At 40.7% G+C, this 17,866-nt stretch overlaps 1 protein-coding gene across 2 annotated transcripts; it reads right to left on the reverse strand.

Moving 5' to 3' along the window:
* Positions 1–620: 620 nt before the first annotated feature.
* Positions 621–5,636, reverse strand: LOC115044911 (eomesodermin-like). Of its 2 annotated transcripts, XM_029504246.1 has the most exons (7): positions 5,520–5,636; positions 3,580–4,272; positions 3,281–3,435; positions 2,978–3,099; positions 2,398–2,556; positions 2,155–2,216; positions 621–1,923 (listed from the first exon to the last, which is right to left on the reverse strand). In XM_029504246.1, the coding sequence occupies exons 2-7, from the start codon at positions 4,101–4,103 to the stop codon at positions 1,137–1,139; spliced, it is 1,809 nt and encodes a 602-aa protein (XP_029360106.1). In that variant the 5' UTR covers positions 4,104–4,272; positions 5,520–5,636; the 3' UTR covers positions 621–1,136. The 2 variants fall into 2 exon arrangements, with proteins under 2 accessions (XP_029360106.1, XP_029360107.1); XM_029504247.1 differs by lacking the exon at positions 5,520–5,636 and having other exon boundaries at positions 3,580–5,346.
* Between the last annotated feature and the right edge of the window lie 12,230 nt (positions 5,637–17,866).

A 17,866-nucleotide genomic window follows, 5' to 3' on the forward strand; every position in this document is an offset into this window, starting at 1 on the left:
CTCCAAATCAGTGCTACTGGCTGCGAATCTAGCTACCATGGACTTAGTAAGATTCTTGAGGATAGCATTTCTCAAAAAGCTAAACTTATTCTTTTTTCTTGCTGCTGATTATTAGACTGAACTCATGAAGCCATCGGCCACTGGCACTAATCAACAGGCAGCTGACGAGATTGGATTTTAATGGCTGTGAGTACATGAAATGTACCACTAGAGTGCGACAGAGTCCACACAAACTAAACTACTTTCTGAGGGACATGGAGTTGAGGACTGTAGCTCATTCAAATCTTAATATTATTTGTTATAAGACTTAGCACTTGTGGTTTACTAAAGACAGAAAAGAAAATTACATGACGTCTAAACAATTTAGGCAAGTTAAGTTTAGTGGGGCTTCTCATCGCTCACGCTCCTGAGAAAGTTTTGGTTCTTATTTTTAGTAAAACATGTAATGAAATAATCAAATTTCATACATTTATTATATACAAATATTATGTTGGGAGTGATTATAAAAAATTCAAATACCAAAGGGAAATTAGATATTAAATATATATATCATATGCAGAGTATCCTTTATTTAACTGGGGCGGCTTAGACTCAACTTGAAATAACCATTGACGTATTCCAAACAACACATATGCCTTTTATTATCAAATATCTGAACATTGCAATGAAAGTATATACAGCATAGTATTCTCACATTTAAGAGTGCACACATTTCATACTGACAGGCCTTTAATAAATAATCTGTAAACACACAATCTGAGTGTAAAGACAGATGCTGTAATGTATGCAACAGTAAAACATACTTCACACTTTAATGGGGCAATTTAAACAAATGCTTTGTCACATCAACAATTGCAAATAATTACATAAATGGGGTATTCATGTTTAATTAAGGGAAACTAATAATTGATTTTAGATAGACTCTGTGGCAATGCTTCTTATGTTTCTTGACCTTTAATTCCATTATTTAAATTTGTCCTTGATATTTACGGTGTCAACACAGAAGAAGAAACACAAAGACAAATTCTGAGTGCACACATACCAAAAAAGCAAAGTAATATTTCTCATTCATGTTGGCAGTAGAACAGCCAAAATTGCAATTTGAAGCTTTGAAGTATTTTTAGGGGACAAATTATTCAAGGATTTGTGTAAAAGGAGTAGTAAGCTGCCATGCCTTTGGATGAGGGAGTTTCTTTGCTATAGGAGCTACTGTTGGTTGTAGCTGAGGCCAAGTCCTCACACTTGATGTCAGCCGGCGAGTCCTCTGCGCTTGGACCATGAAGGGACAAACGCCTTCGTTTGCAGGCTGTGGAATAAGAATTGGCCTTCTCAAGGGAAAGAGCTGGTGCTTGTGTCTCTGTCCACGAGGAGTGCAAGCCTCCAGTGCCATTCACCTCCTCTTCTATCTGTGGTTTTACCTTGTCTGAGTCTTCTGGGAATCCAGCTGTGGGACTGGGTCTTGGAGACCAAGGTAGACTTGGGGTCACCTTTCTCTGATATGCTGCTCTGGACCCCCACCCTGTAGACATGGTGGTGAATGGAGAGTCTGGGTAGTAGCTAAGAGCGTGAGATGTTTGCATGGACAGGGATTTGATACCATAAGGCAACAGAGAACCTGAGTAGTCACCCTCATAAGGTGTCAGATCTAGCTTGTTGCTTGTGCTACTGCTGTTTCCCCCTTGCTGCATGGAAGTGACAAACCACCTCTGAGAAACCCCGTCTTCTGTCTGAGGTGAGAGCAGACTGGTAGTTTGTGGTACAGCTCTCTCACTGTTGTAGAAGCGATTCTGTGGCGGGTTGTTGACAAATTGGTCCTGGAAGAGCGGCTGCATGGCGTAGCGGGCACCTGGGACGATCTGGTGGGCACGTGGAGAGTCAGTTGGAGACGGGGTAAGACGATCACTCTCTGGAGCTGTGTACATCCTGAAAAGTGCATATAGTAGTGAACTCAAAGTGAAGTAATGTTATTACCTGGACGTAAAATTGGTGTGAAGAGTTCTTCACAATAAAAATTTGTCAACAACAGCAAAAAAGCTAATTAAAAAAATAAACAGTGGATGCATTTAATTGTGTGATTTTTTTTGGACTGTGAAAGCATTATATTGACACAAAATTTGTAACTTATGAACAAAACACTGCAGGATGAATACTCACGAATCATAATTATCTCTGAATCCTTTGGCAAAAGGGTTATGATCAATTTTAAGCTGTGTGATCTAGGGAAAAAAAGAGAGCGTAAACACATTATATTACATTACTATGTGATTGAGGAAATGAGCTAAAGCAAGTTTCATGCAGATGCAGTTGGTTAACATTAGATATCTTTGATCATGATTTACTTTCACGTAGTGGAAAGGCCTATTTGGCTTTAGAATATTATAAAAAAAAAATGCTTACATCCGTGTTCTGGTATGCAGTGACAGCAATAAACTGTGTCTCAGGAAACGTGAAGCTCTGGGTCTTAACATCACTGTTGATGTCCTCCACCCCATCCTCAGTCACCTCCACGATGTGCAGCCTTGGCTGGTATTTGTGCAGAGACTGCAGAACGATCATCTGCACGTAAGAAAACAGAAAAATCAAATCATTTGTGAGTAAGGGTTAATGGTGGAGGCCTTTTCATTCCTGCTTCTGCATCAACTAAACTGGAATTTGAGGCTTCGTTTAATTTTGCACTTAGCCTAATTTTATTTTTTAATAAACATATTCAATTCAAGGCATTCGATTCCTTAACTCGTTGAGAACAAAAACACCATGCCCTCCAGTAAATTAATTTCCAAATAGATTTAAAGCTAAAAAAAAAAAAATCCTTCCGCTTTAGGCGAACAAGTGGATATTTAATTGTTTTTGTCGATCCTAAAAAGAAATAATTAATTACTATTCAACGGAGCTTATCCGGTTTTTTTTAATCAGCTCTGTTTAAATCTCCGACGAAGGACAAATGTATTCATTTTGGTGGATCTATTTCTGAGTCCACCTGTGAAGTGTTGTGACTGGTTCCTTTGTTGTTGGTGAGCTTCAGTTTACTGAAGGAAATTTCTTGTCTCATCCAGTGGGCCCCTGTATTCGGAGACTCCGGATGGATGTACACTTTGTTACCTGAAGAAAAAAAAAAAAAAACTTTAAAACTAGATGATCACCATATATTATTGTTGCAGATATACAAATACGTTTACATTACAATTATCACTCGTTATTATTATTATTATTATTATTATAATTATTATTATTTTATTTGTTTTTGAACTGTGGAACGTTTATTCTGATATCACAGAAGTACCCTGGCTGCTGTTGTCCGCCTTCCCACACGTGACCCACTTGCCACCCTGAAACCTCCAGTGGTTTGGATCCGCCAGCACCACCTCCACAAACACATTGTAGTGCGCTGTCAGGCTGAGTCCAGCTATGTTAAAGCTGAGGAATGGAAACATGCGTCTGCAAACACAAAACAAAACTAAATGATAAGGCAACTCATAAAAAGAAAATTCATTTCAGGCACATGTATATGAATGAGAAAGAAAAAAAAAAAAGTTTCAGAAGTTTTGTATCCATGATCGCAGCCAGTTGCTGCCGTCTCACCTGCCCTGTTTGGTGATGATCATCTCGGTCTGGTGCCGGTGGAACTTGAGCCACAGCGGCCGGTTGCAGAGGTAGACCTGGGCCCTCATCCCTGGGCCGGCGGCCGGTACAGTCACGTTGCTGAGGGGGGGGGCGGAGCCGGTGTAAGGCGGGTAGATGCAGCCGGGGCTCTGTCCGAGCTGGTAAGCCGAGGTGAAGTGACTGCGCCCGGCCGCGGATGGGGAAAACCCCGCGGGGGGCAACACGGAGCCCAGGTGGAGGGACGAGGGGTACCTGCCGGCGCTGGGCGGGGTGTATACCGTCCCACCGGGGGTGTAGGGCAGAAAGGCGCAGGGGTTCGCTGACTCCGGGCTTTGTTTGGAAACTGCCGGGGGGATGTAGTAGCGGTCCGGGCCCATCCCGTGCTCCGTGTACCTGCTCTGAGCAGCCGGGTCGCCCCCATCCACAGCTGGAGACTTGCGCCTCTCATCCGCCGCTTCCTTGGCGGAGGAGAAGCTGCTGCTCTCCCCTTCGCCGCCGAGCATGGCTGCGCTCCGTCCGGTCCTGGAGGCTGACACCAGGCTGTTCCGGGGACCTTCTCCCACCTCGGGAATCAGTCAAACTATTTCACCTCAGATGTTTTCAGATCAAAAATAATAATAATAAATAATAATAAAAAAAAAACTCCGTGTGCATCCGCTGCTGTCCGAGCTCCTGCCACAGAAACAAGAGCATGGGGTTGAGATCACATATGGAGTGCCTGGGCTTGAAAGGCCTGCTGCCGGTGCCAGGCTGGAAAAGTGCACACACACTGAAGGCAGATGAGATGTTTGTGGAAAGAGAGCGTCATATCACAACTGCAGACCTCTGTGGGCGCATCTAACCCAAACCCCAACCCTGTGAACCTCGGTTACTGTCACCTCCTCTTTATCTTGTTAATATTTATTCAAAAGTCCCAGAATTACTCGACTCATTTGTTCAGTGAAATGCGTTTTAAAGCCACTGTGTTTTTATGTTGAAATTTACCCAAGATCTGCGACGTGATTCAGGTCAATTGTTTAAATATATATCTATAGATATATATAGATATTAAAAGGAGAGTCTGTGAAACTGAACGGGACTGAAGGTATATCGCGGTCAACGGCGAAAATAAGCGAAAAGCTTTGTTTTAATTTGGATGATGTTGACGAGGAATAACAGCCAGTTTCTTGTAAGTCATCTGATAAACCTGAAGTCGAGCACAGATTTTTTTGGGGCTGTTCTGCCGTGGAAGCGAAAGCTCGCCCCCGACTCTTGGAATCGGTTGTATATTTTGAAAGAATATGAAGCCCGAGACTCAAACTCCTCGGTAACAGCTAAAGTGTTTTTCTCTCCTTTTTTTTTCTTTTCTTTTCTTTTTGCATTTCTTGGCATAACATCTTTAACATACATCTTTAAGAAAATAGCTCCATGTCAATATGTTGCGTTACATTGATAACATTGTTTTTGAACAATTATAAATTGTGCGCAGTCTTACTTTCTGGGTAAAATGTGGGGTGTCGTTAATCCTATATTATTATTCAGAGTTAATGAATTTGCATTCATTCATTCATAGACCTGATGCGGTTCTCTGTCCCACAGGGACACCAGGCGTGAAAAAGGGAAATAGCCTTTTTTTTTTTTTACGTTTGAAGAAACCTGTGATGTTTCCTGGATCAGACAGTCTGATGTGAGAAATGACAACAAACTGATCTAAAAGACTGCATTGAAAAGAAATATGAAATAGCCTATATGCGAATAGGAAGATAAAAATACTTGTCTTACCTCCTTGTAAAAATCAGCAAAGGTTAAACAAATTACTTGCTGTATATTTAAATTTAGTTTATTTAAATTTAAACATTTACTCTGTTGGAATAATTCATCATTGAGGGAAATAAAACTTAAGACAAGTTTCCATGCTAACAGAAAGTTATACAACTCACCAAGCGATTGTTCCTCCCGGCTCCTTTTGCACATCAAGTGCAAGACCCAAAAAATATTCTAAAAAAATAAAAACTCAGTGGAGCCCATGTCGGCATATGACATCAAGTTGTGTTTGGGGTCGAGGAGGAAGCAAGAGATAAAACCTGAGCCATGTGGAGGCGGACTCAGCGTGCAGAGGCGCACTCCCATTTCCACTATTGCTCTCCTCTCGCAGTTGTGACGCACGGATAGCAGCCTATTATCAGGTTTTCCTCGGATCTCCAGGGGCGGGGCGGGGGATCCTCAGCATCATGACCGAGGTGCAGGAGTGAGAGGCTGCTGCCTCCCAATCCATCCGTGAATCGTTTCCATCTTATCAACTTCACAACGACATCATCAGAGAAACACTCCCATCAGGGCTAAAAGTGTGTCTGAGGGTGCATGGCGACCTCACTGTGTCTTTTACTGTTATATAACCGGTGGAGAGACTTTGGAGAACACCCTGTCTATGAAAGCATCATGCTCAGAGAAAATCAGGGCTATGTAGATGCGGGAAAGGTGGTGCTGATCCTGAGTTGGCCTTGACTTTTGGATTTTATTACATCGATGAAAGTAGCTCCAAAATATATACCATCAACAAATGTGACAATCACTTTGTTCACAGACAATCCTAATTTCATGACTCCACCAGCTACATATATCTGTTCAAACCGTGAAATAAGAACAGGAAAAGTGGTTTGGCTTCAGTGACAATAATAAAGACATTAAACAAAACAAATAAATGACTCCTTTCACTTTTGTGATAGTCTCACGTATTTTCAGATTTGTTATGACTGAAACTCACAGTCTGATTCAACTGATGCACTCACTGGGGACCTACAGCAGAAACTGGGTTTCTGCTGAATGAGGAGTCCCTACTGGAAGAGCAACATGAGAAAATATTGCCATAAGAGTTACAAAAAAAAAAAAAAGACCACACAGATAAAAATGTGTTTCTATACCGCCACAGAAACCGAAATGTTGCTATAAAGGGTATTTGATATGTATAAAAATAAAAGATCAGTATAATTACGTCGGCAAGGTAACACCTGGACTAACATACAAACTGTATAATGCTGATAATAAAAGTTACCCATTTCTTCCCCCAGACATGCAGAGAATTCAGTAATTTTAGCTGTTAAAGGGGCCCATATCAGACTGTTTCCTCCTTGATGCTTTCTATTTGTTCTGTTGAAAGGACAACAGTTTCAATACACTGCATTAATGTGTGACTGACACACCTTTCAACAGCTTAAAGACCCACTCTCCTCTCAAGACTAGACGATGCTCAGCTGCAGCTGCTGCTTGGTCGGAGAAAAGTTTGCATGATAAAGACAGTGAGAGGATTAGTGAATCAGGCCATCGCCTCTGAATTAAGCACACCGCACATCAAACAAGACAAATCAACTATTTGGGTAAACTGTTTGAACAGCAAACAGTCTAAAGCAAATACACTTCTAGTGATTGCACTGATAAACCAATTGAGTTGTTTGATTATTTCAGGAAGTCATGAATATAGAGTAAGAATTCACAGATCACGGTGTGCAAAGCAGTTACACTCCAATCTACAATCTACAATGTGCTCGTACTTTGAGCACATGTAGAGCTCCTTCTTGCTTTTTCTTTATTTAGCAAACTTCGCATCTCACATGCAACCACATATGGTCATGTGTTTGGATGGTAAAACCAGTGAGTCAGATGTGTGAACTTGTAGAGTCTTGAAAAGTTTCTATTGCAGTTTCTAGACAAGCATTTATTTGTTCCTGTGAGCACTGAGGCAATATGCATTCTAAAAATGCGCCTTTAGAAATCTATTTTGCATATTGCTTCTTCAATTGGAATCTCCACCTTAATTGAGCAGAATGACATATCTGCAGAGCTTGATGCAAGGCAGACTTTTCTCACATTCATCTGCTGAAAGGGAATTTTTTTCCCCTCTGTGCTCCTCTTAAATCTGTAAATATAATTTTGTGACATCACAGACATAGAGATAGTCAGAGCCCAAAATGAAACTAACCCTAACCCTAACCCAGTTGAATGTGCTGCCTTTTCCTTTTACTGGATGTAAGTCCAGTGGTCGTTGATCATGGTTCCCCTCAATGACAAATCCTTTCTCACTATCAAAAACGTAATTCCTTTTTCAACATCACGTCCATACATTCCATAATGTAATTTGGCTGTTTTGTGTTTAATTAATGGGAAGCCCCTCTGACTGGCCTCACTCCTCACTCTGTCACACTGGATGAGCAGCTTCCCCTAGCTGTGCCTGCTTTTTGACACATCTAAAGGGCTGTTTCTGACATCTTGCCATCCTGCCGGTCACCTCTCCTGCGGTGCTCATGCCAGGAAGGAAAAAGCTGGTGACCTGGCCGACACCGTCCTGCCCTAGGCCACTGCCACCCTGCTGGTAGCAGAAGGTCTGTTGGTCTGAGGCCATGCCAGGAACTCTGCCCGCCACAGCTTGTGATGTCACGACAGACATGCTCATAAAGAGGAGTTCTGATTGGCTCTGAAGGTTTGTCTTTCTTGCTTCCTGGGAATTACCCTCTCGTCAATTTATACACATACCAACCTAATTAGTTATCACTTCAAATGAATGTAATCTCAGCTTTCTGCTGCCGTAACTGATCTTTAGAGACCACAGAGGAATCCAGAAATATTTTTTTTACCATATTCATGCAGTTTATAGACATTAATAGTTTTAAATGTTAACCTGAGGTTGTTTTGAGTTTGCAATATAAAAGCTGCTTTTACAAAAAACAGAGACAAAGTTGTTATATATTATGGCAACATGGGGGCGTGTTTGTGTGGGCTCTTCACAATCCACTCTGGGGCCGCCTTCTTCTTTTTTTTTTGTACTTTGTGTTCTTGCATTGTTTAACGCCACCTTGTGGCACTGCACTCTCATTTCATTGTTACTTTGCTACAATTACAACAGAGTTAATTCATTTATTATTGGGCTGGGTTGTGTTGGATGAAGGTTAGGTTTAAACACTACATTAACAAACAGTAGGATACTTTCATAAATCAAACTATGAGAGGTTTTACAGCAAAGCTTTTAGTGTTAGAGGATAAAAGCCTCGAGTGACCTCTTCCTCAATCTCCCCCCTACGCTTGCAGTTATGGTTTGATCCTACATCCTGTTAAGAGTAGCAGCAGGAGCGGACCATCACATTTGGTGCTCAGCGTGGGGGCAGTTGGTGAGCTGTCATGTTCCAGCTATCCCATGGAGATACACTTCTGCCTCTCTGCAATGATTTGGTGTTTTCTCATTTGCATTTGCTAATGAGATCCTGTTTGCATGACTTTATACTTGGAGCCCTATCTCTCTGAATATCTCTTTTCAAATACAGGCAGCAGATGAAGTCCTATTTGTTTAACCTTCATTAGCCAGTTTGTCCTGCTGAGATTATAGATGCCATTAGCAGAAAGATATGGATGCAAAAGTAGCATTATGTAATGTTTCAGAAAACCTCAAATAGAATTAGTTATTTGTCAATGGCATTTTTCAGAGTTGGAGTCTCAAACCGATGCAAAAGACGAATCATATTCAAGCACTGGTCCCTTTATGGTGTCAACTCAGAGTCATCAGTGGAGAAACAATTCTAATAACTTCAAAGTGACTCCAAACCAAAGAATTTTACCTTTGGCGTGGAGAAACCTCTTTGTCATTTCTTGGAAAAAAAGTTTGCTATAAGAGAACATACGATTTTGGTGATGATCAAACCCTAACCCTAACCTATAGCTGTGACTCCTGCACTTATCTAATGAGGGGTCGTTGCAGATGAAGGCCAAATTAAGACCTGTTTAAATCATGTCTTGTTACCACCCAAACTGTACTGCTAAGAACTCCTGCCCAACAATCTGCCAGTATCCACAGCCCCTGAAAAACAGTCACAGTTTGATTTCAGGTCAGTGAGTGAATGCCTTGATAGAAGTTAACTGTTAAAGAAAGTGATAAGATCAACAACAACAACAACCAAAATATGATACAAACTGTCACAACCTTTTAACATGTGCAGGGTGCCCAGGGGCGGCGCAGTAGTCCAGTGGTGGGGGCCTTTCTGTGCGGACAGTCCATGTTCTCCCCGTTCCTTTTCAGTACTTTGGCTTTTCTATGACAGTCCAAAGACATGCAGGTTACGTTAACTTGGTGAAATTGCCTGAGGGTGTGAATGTGTTGTTTGTCTCTATGCCCTGCGGTAAACTGGCGAACTGTCCAGAGTATTCCCTGCCCTCGCCCAATGTCAGCTGGGGTTGGCTCCAGCCAGACCCTCAGCATGTAATCTAAGGCTATCCCACAATGATTCATAGCTCACTTTCACAAATAATCTCTGCTCTTGCTACCCCACCTGAAAACACACATTACATGGCCGTTCACATAGACTGGGCAAACACGGAGCAGACGTGTGACTATTTGCTAAAAGACTTGTCCATGTTGCATTCACCCTGTAGTCGTGAATGACAGAACCCAATCAGGGATGGAACATAGCTGTCGACATTGGTGTTTCCGGAAATTGTTGTTTGCAACTCAAAACCAGAGCTTTCAAATTAAAACAGGGCCAGCAGAGTTTCCATTAGTCCGGTTTAGGGACACAAATGTTGCAGTCATCTCAAAACAGCGATGTGTTAGGGCCTAAAATAATTATGACAGTTTGCTTTATTCCGTTTTTCTTAAAGGCAATATAGTGGGAACTCCATGTGAAGGAGTCTTCGGAGCATTTCAACATAACATTGTATGATTTGGATAATACTGAATATAAAAGATCAACTGCCCCTGCTCTATAATACTTTTTCTATAATCAAAATCCAAGTATATCAATCACTATAATGCAACAATTCTCTCAGACAACAAATGCATTATATTGTTTTGAAGAATATTCCTCTGTCCATTGGGGTGGAAAGAATATTTTCTGCATTATGTCTCCTCTCTGTGTAAATAGGACCCTGAGCATGTTTTTCTCATATGAGGAATGTGCTGACTGTGGTATCACATTATGATTAACAATTTAACTACGATCCCCTTCTTTCACATTGTTATTCCACAGATGACTATGAATAAGAGTGAAATGCCTGCAACGGCACGCAGGCTTCATTAGATTCATTGATTGATTTATTGTTTTCCATGGTTGTAATCAGTAGCCCCAAGGTAATTTGTAAGCTCTTTATGGTTCAGAGGTATAAGCCTGAGAGTTAATTAATCAGCTTTGTGTAGAAGTTTGGAAGTAGAAATGCCACTGTGAATTGGTAACCGCTTGGAAGGCATCAGTCTCTGTGATAGAATCTCTTCTTTACCACCGCGCAGCATCTAAGCTAAGCAGGTAAACAGACATAATTATATCCGGATAATTTCTAGATGTTTTTCATTTTCTTTGATTCATGTTTACCCTGTTAATTTTCTTCATGTCAATTTCAAATTTAGGATTTGGTCACATTCCAGAAGGCAAACTCATCTACCGTCATCTTGTGAAAAACTACAGAACAGTCATTAAAAAGTTATTCTTCAACCCAAATCCACGCAGTAATTACCAAGCAACAATCACAAACAGGACATTAATATTTTAATACCGAACTTGTTGATAGAATTATTGACATCTAGTTAAGCTTTTGAGGCAGACTTTGTCGAATTTTCCAAACATTATAAGTATTTCCTAACTGTATGTTCTCCCATATTCTGCTTTTACATAATACTTTTGCTCTTAATTCAACCCTCTTCATCCTCAAAAAAAAAAAAAAAAAAGTATTATCAACTCACAATCAGACACTACTTTTGTGATCCGACCAAAATTTATGCTTTTAGCAAAAGCCATCGTGGCACGTTGTCCCTGCTCCCCCCACTCTCACCTACTTACCCCTTGGTGGTACTGTCTGGCCTGCATCAGACTTAACTGAAGTCCCAGCTTGCTTTAATTGGCTTTTCAATGGTATGTGAATGGGAACTGCTGTTTATGGGTTAAGTGCATCTTGATCAGAGCTTTAATCCAGTCATTAACAGAGAAACATGAGGTGTTGAGAGGAGTGAGGAGAGGTTGATAATTGAGAAGCTGCTCCCTGTGCTCTGTGTGTATGTTAGCTATGTGTATGCATATGGTTACTTGGAAGCAATAAGTTATGCAGGATGAACTGGTAAGACAATATGAATACGGCAAATCTTCCAAATATTTGGCGATTGGGGGTGAGATTTTGTCAATATCACGTCTTCATCAACGAAAGACGCAACAAACAAAAAAGCACACCACTGAAAAATCAAAATCATTCTCCCCACAGTGCAAAAAAATAAATTACTACCAACAAGAAGATTTCTTTATTCCAAACCATACCTGATGAAAATATTGAAAATGTATACCAATAGTGACAGCAAAAATTGATTCTTATTGTCTACAGAAAACATCTCTTCCATATCCTCCTCATTCCCCTCTATTGCTCAGCTGTCAAATTCTCACTGAGTTTTTCTCACTGTATATTTTAGCACCTATCCTCAGTGTGAGGCCTGTGTTCTTCCGTACCCCCACTCTTGTACCTCTCACACACACACACACACACACACACACAGAGATGGAGAGATACTCAATGTGTTGAATCAATGAGTTTATATTGAATAAACATGCTGCTTTTAGATATGGCCCTTATTTGCATCATTCTTTGCAAAGTGTGCTTTTCACCATTTTTAGTGTCATTTATTGCAGACTTACATACACCTACTGATCCTTTAAAAGCACTGTCAATTGCTCACAAACCTTCACCTCTAGTCACCTTCTCTGAGAGAACTACTGTCAAATAAATCCCTAAAAGCAGCCTGCTCATTTTCTGTTGGTTTGAACAGAAAATGAAAATAATAGATAATTAGAAATTAGTGTAATTTAATATGCATATTGACAAAAATGTTTGTTGAATATTATTGTATTATTGTGATTGTCTTTAGTGTTCTATTCTCATCAATGTTGTTTTTTTTGTGTGTGTGTGTGTGTGTGTGTGTGGAGCCATTAGCAACAGAAATTTTTTTCACTTTGTACCAATCTACCCGCCAAGGATTTAGTATTGTAACTACTTCAGAATTGTTTCTGAACTCATTAAGGTTTCATTGCTTTAACAATTTTAAGTAACAAGATTAATAAAGAAAATTGAAAAGTTGAAACAGCTGAAAAAAAATATAAGAACTGTTTGGCAGTTATTATACTGTGTGTGCGTTTGTATTATTTTAAGGTGTGAAAAGCCTGATGACAAGATGAATACCGAGGGCCAAGTTTGACCTCCCAAAGCTCAAAGCTTCACCACACATGACTCTCTCTGTGAAAGTGTGAAAACATTTACAGGCCATTATAGGCACGAGATGACACTTCCTCACAGGTCAGCAGGCCACACGCACACAGGCACACACAGGCACAGTCATCAGTCAACATCTCTGTCTGGTTCTGACAGAGGGAAAGAGGAAATATTATCATAGCCAAAAAAGAGAAAAAAGTAAAAATGGTTATGTGTGCATGTGAAAACTTCTCCGGACATACATGAACAGAGCGCCGTAATACAACATGCTATAGCAAAACTGTTCGGATGCACACAGACTGCAGGACTACATTGAGAACATATAATCCTGCCTGTTGTGTAGTCTGGACAGTGCTTTTATGAATTTAAGCCACAAATGTGATTTTACTCTAGCACACACACACACACACAGAACACACACTTTGATGCATATCGTCAGCTGCGAGATGTTATAAAAACTTCTCTTTTATCCGTTAAAAAAGTATTGATCTTGTACTTTGCCTTCCCTACTTGATAGTTTTTTTTTTCTGTCATAATGGAAAGTCTCCACGGCCATTTCTTCAGCCTATTCTTCATTTGGAGTAATTATAGATGGAGAGGTAAAAGATGTTTTTTCCCCTTCCTTTTCTTTTCTCTGTCCTACCTATCTTCCTTTCCCCTGTATGCATTCAGAGGAGCTCTCACCACTGCATTCTTATTAGGGACATGTCTGAAAGCCTCTCCGCAGCATGTGGTGTCCTCTGACCATCCGTTATGGCTGCTTTTTGTTGGCATTAACAAGCCAAGCAGCCAAGGATAGCTTTTCAACAGGTACAAACTTTTCCTTTTAGATAATTAACCGCATTCAGACACTCAGCGCAGTGTCTGCCATGTGGGCACAGAAACCCAAAGAAGATCTTAATCTAGAAAAAGGGACAGAGAAAGGGGAGAGAGATGAAGAAAAAAAAAACTTCATCAAAAGACAAGATGTTCTCTTTTGGTGTTGTTTAGTGCGAGTAGATTCTATATCTATACCTAACTCCTATTCAAATAGTGTGGTCTTCATTTCTCTTCTCCTTGTTGTCCTCATCTTTGTCCTCTTCATCTTTTCATCACGATGGACCACATAATGAGGGAAAACTCTGGTCATTGTGGAGTGGTCAAAGGTTTGCTGCCTTAATGAAATGGAAGAAACACAAGATGGGCTGAATGCTCCCCCTCATTCCTGCTTGCCTTCCCGCAAAAGCCCCAGGATGCCTCCTGAAGAAGGCCTCCTCCATCCATTGCCGTCTCATCTCTTGTTAAAGGGGGGCATAAAGCAAAAGCAGAGGGGAAAAGTAATTTTCTTCTCCTGTCTATCCATTCTTTTGGTGGGCTTCTTCCACTTTTTGCTGTGTACTTTCATAAAGCTTATAATTATCTTGGTGAGAGCCCCTCAAGTGAGAACGAATGGAGTCTTTGTACCCTTCTCTCTTCAGCCCTCTCCTGTTTCTAGGAAGAGGGAAGTCATATTAACATTTGGCCGCTCCTTTTACAGATGCGGTGAGAAAGCCAGATGTGTCTCTAAAAAAAAAAAAAAAAAAAAAAAAAAAATCCCTTTTAACAGCTTAATTTTACAAATGTATTTTCAGAATCGCCCCTGGGCGCGTCAGAACAGGACGGCGGGATAATGCGGTTACTTTAGAGAGAGATGCAACTTTTTTCTCACATTACTGTTTTTCCTCCAATAATTTGCAGATCGGCAGTGGCAGTAGTTAGAGCCCTGTTGTGTGAAATGACAGTGACATGCCATTCCTATAGACTTATTGTATTATTTCTCCCTTTTTAGGCAGAAATAGCATAACAAGCTGAAGGGAAGTATAACCTGATCAGCTACCAACCAACCAAAGGATGACCAGCAAAAGCTTTTTTAACCTGGCTGTAGACATCACTGGTTTAGGGTGCTATTCTCCCCCTCTCCCACCTTCCTCCACTCACCAACCCCTCCCTCCATCTCCCTGACCTCCATCCCCAACTCTTCTGGCTGATTACTCCTAATGTAATTTTAATTAAAAACTGTGGTGTCAAAGGGTTTAGCCTGCCTGAGAAGCGGGTGCAGATTGTGGCACAGTGGCAGACCCCTTCACTTGCTTGAGAGGAAATACATCCTGACATTGCTTGGGTGGTGCCAACACAACCAGAGCCAGGTTAGGCAAAAATGCTTTCTGGCCTGTTAATATAGAATTAGAGGAGGATTTCAAAAAGATTTTTCATTGTGACATGGAATTGTTCGCTCTTTCAACTTCTATTTTGAATCAGACATGCTCAATATACCCTTGCACCACAGCACCATTCATGCGACATATTGCTATAATTTTTCATGTTTCACAATTTCAAATTAAGTCAATATCCTTCCTCTTCTTTGACACAGATCAGTTTTGGTTAAAGCCATATGAGCAAAACAGGGAAGAAAGCTATAGCTTACCGCCATTACTTCTAATTCTTCTAATGAGTCCTATATCACCATATCAAATCAGCACAACACAAGGAAGCTCAATGAAATGGTGAACCAACAAGCTGTGGCTCATTCCTATATCAAGATGCATTTAGTTGACATTGACAATAATTGCCTCTTTTCACAGGGGTGACCTGAGGAAGGCACCCCACAGCAGAGGTCTGCCTGTAGGTTTGTAATCCCCTCACCCGAGCTGCTGGGTTATCTGCTCTCCATCGACCCTGAAGAGGCTCCCCATGGTTTGGACTTAAACACTCTCTAAAAACTCATCTCCACACCCCATCTGCTGGCTGAGCGATGTCTTGGAAGTCAGATATGGAAGAATGGGGACTAAGAGAGCAGACAAGGAAATCAGAACACACACCGTCAGAGGTGCACCTCCAGCTTTTGCATTATAGTGATCAAAAGCGCTTTAAACATCTTTGTATTTTCAATTGCCATTCTAATTTCCCCAAACAAAAGCTTTATTGCTCTCTTTACAACAGATTTCCCCCAGTTGTTATCAGCAGCAGTAGTTAATATGTTGAATAAGATACACAAATCATGCACCAATAATTTATATTTTTGAGAATCACACATACAAGATGTGTGTGTGCGACTCTTTAACATTCTCTGACACGGGCCTTATTTTGTGGCCGTCAGTGGACAGTTGGAGGAGCTGGTGGTTGGCCCTGAGCAGTCAGGCATGTACTAAGAGGGTTTAACTTTGCTAACCTCCTTCTGCCAGGTTCATGGGCCCCTGCTGCTCGGGTAATATTGGATCAGTGTTGGGAGCCTGTGCCCCTGCCATATCAACCAGCACGCTACTACGTGTGGTGAGCACTATCCACTATAGAGCCAACTGGTCAGAGCTTAGTTTCTGCGTTATCTTTCTTTGTCTTGAAATTCCCCAAATATATATATATATATATATATATATATATATAATATTTAATTTAACTTTTTATTTTCCAGTTTGCGCATTATTACAGTGAAAATATATTTTTTTTAAATGCAATAAAAAAGGCACGAAAACAATGGACATAAAAATTATTATTATTATTAGAACATAAATGACATGGTCCATCACAACTGTTGGGGATTAATAAACACTTACAATGGGGTGATAGTAAGATATGCATTTTTCATGCAACTTTTTTTGAAAACAAATCATTGAGAGATTCAAAACAATACCACCAGTGGCAGCAGGTGAAAAGGGAAACACTTTTGCATAGAAAAGTCAATCACTGGATTGTTGCCAATCATTATCTTTATTTTTTTGTTTTCCAATCTCCAAGAAGTTTTACACTTTTGAAAAGTATTTTATGTTTTGTATGTTGTCTTTTGGGGTATTTATAAGAGGAAAAAGAAAGAAAAAAGCAGGTGGTAGTAACTTTTTTCTGACTCGTCGGTGAGTGGAGTCCTAACAGGGTTCAGCAGCTGAGCAACAAAATGGGCAAAATTATTCTAATGATTTTTTTCTAATTATTAATTGGACCGTATACACAGACAATAGAAATTCATTTCAACCAGGACTTTATTTTTTTGATGCCATTCTGTACAAAAACAAAACAAAATATTTCAATACTAAGACAAGGTCTTCCAAAGCACCCACACATCATTTAAGCCTCCTTCAACACTGAGATTGTACCTCTGCAGTCCTCCTCCCTTGCAGAAAAAGGTTTCAAATATAGGCAATGTTTTGTCAATTTGTCGATGCAATAAGAAACATTTAAATATTATTTTTCTCAGATTTGGTCGAGTAGTTGTACAATCATTCATATGTGCCCTACTTGGCCCCAGTGCGGATATTTGGCTCATGCAGCACTTTTCGGGAGATCTGCTGATATTAAAATCTGCAGTAGCCCACCTGGTGTCAGTACGGATGGAAACAGAAGAGTGTGCTGTCTGGGAGGTATATGGTCGGGCTTGGAGACATGCGAGTCCATCTGGTTCTGGGTAGGGGGGGAAAAAAAGCATATACAGGTGAATGGCTTGTGTGGCTTTTCTGTTTCTTTTTGTTCTACTTGCAGGTATCATCGTTTTTTCTTTCTGGCCTTTGATTTGTAGATGAAAAGAACAGGCTCCTCCAAAGAGCAAAGTGGCAGCTTTTACATTGTAAGGTCAGAGAGCTGTGTGAACCTGAGCCAGAGTAGCAACAGAGTCATTATATTCATCCCCCCTGCTCGGGGGTATGTGTGGGTAAGTGTGAGTTATGAAGGCGTAGTAGGTGTCTGTGTGTGTGTGGATGTGCGGTTTGGATGTGGAGGTGGGGAGCCTGTATCTGACTGTATTCTAGACTCAGACTGTATGTGTGAAGATTGTCTTTTGCTTCAAGGTGTGTGGGTCTGTGAGTGTGTACCTGTCGCTTTGATTGAACAGGTGGGCCCCCCCTGCATGAGATCTAGACAGCTAGTTCGCAACACAGCTGACTGTGGTGAGGCTTACTCTGCCCAACATGCAGTCTGGGGTGCATGTTCACATACTTTGCCGATGGATGTTGATGTGCTTTCAGATGTATTTTGCTCGCATTTTATGCTGTTAGTTTACTTTAGTCCGAACAAGAGATTCCGCTGTTGAACCATCTAAATGTTTCTCAAGAAAATGAAAAAA

This window comes from Echeneis naucrates, chromosome 6 (genome assembly GCF_900963305.1).
Source record: "Echeneis naucrates chromosome 6, fEcheNa1.1, whole genome shotgun sequence".
NCBI lineage: Eukaryota > Metazoa > Chordata > Actinopteri > Carangiformes > Echeneidae > Echeneis > Echeneis naucrates.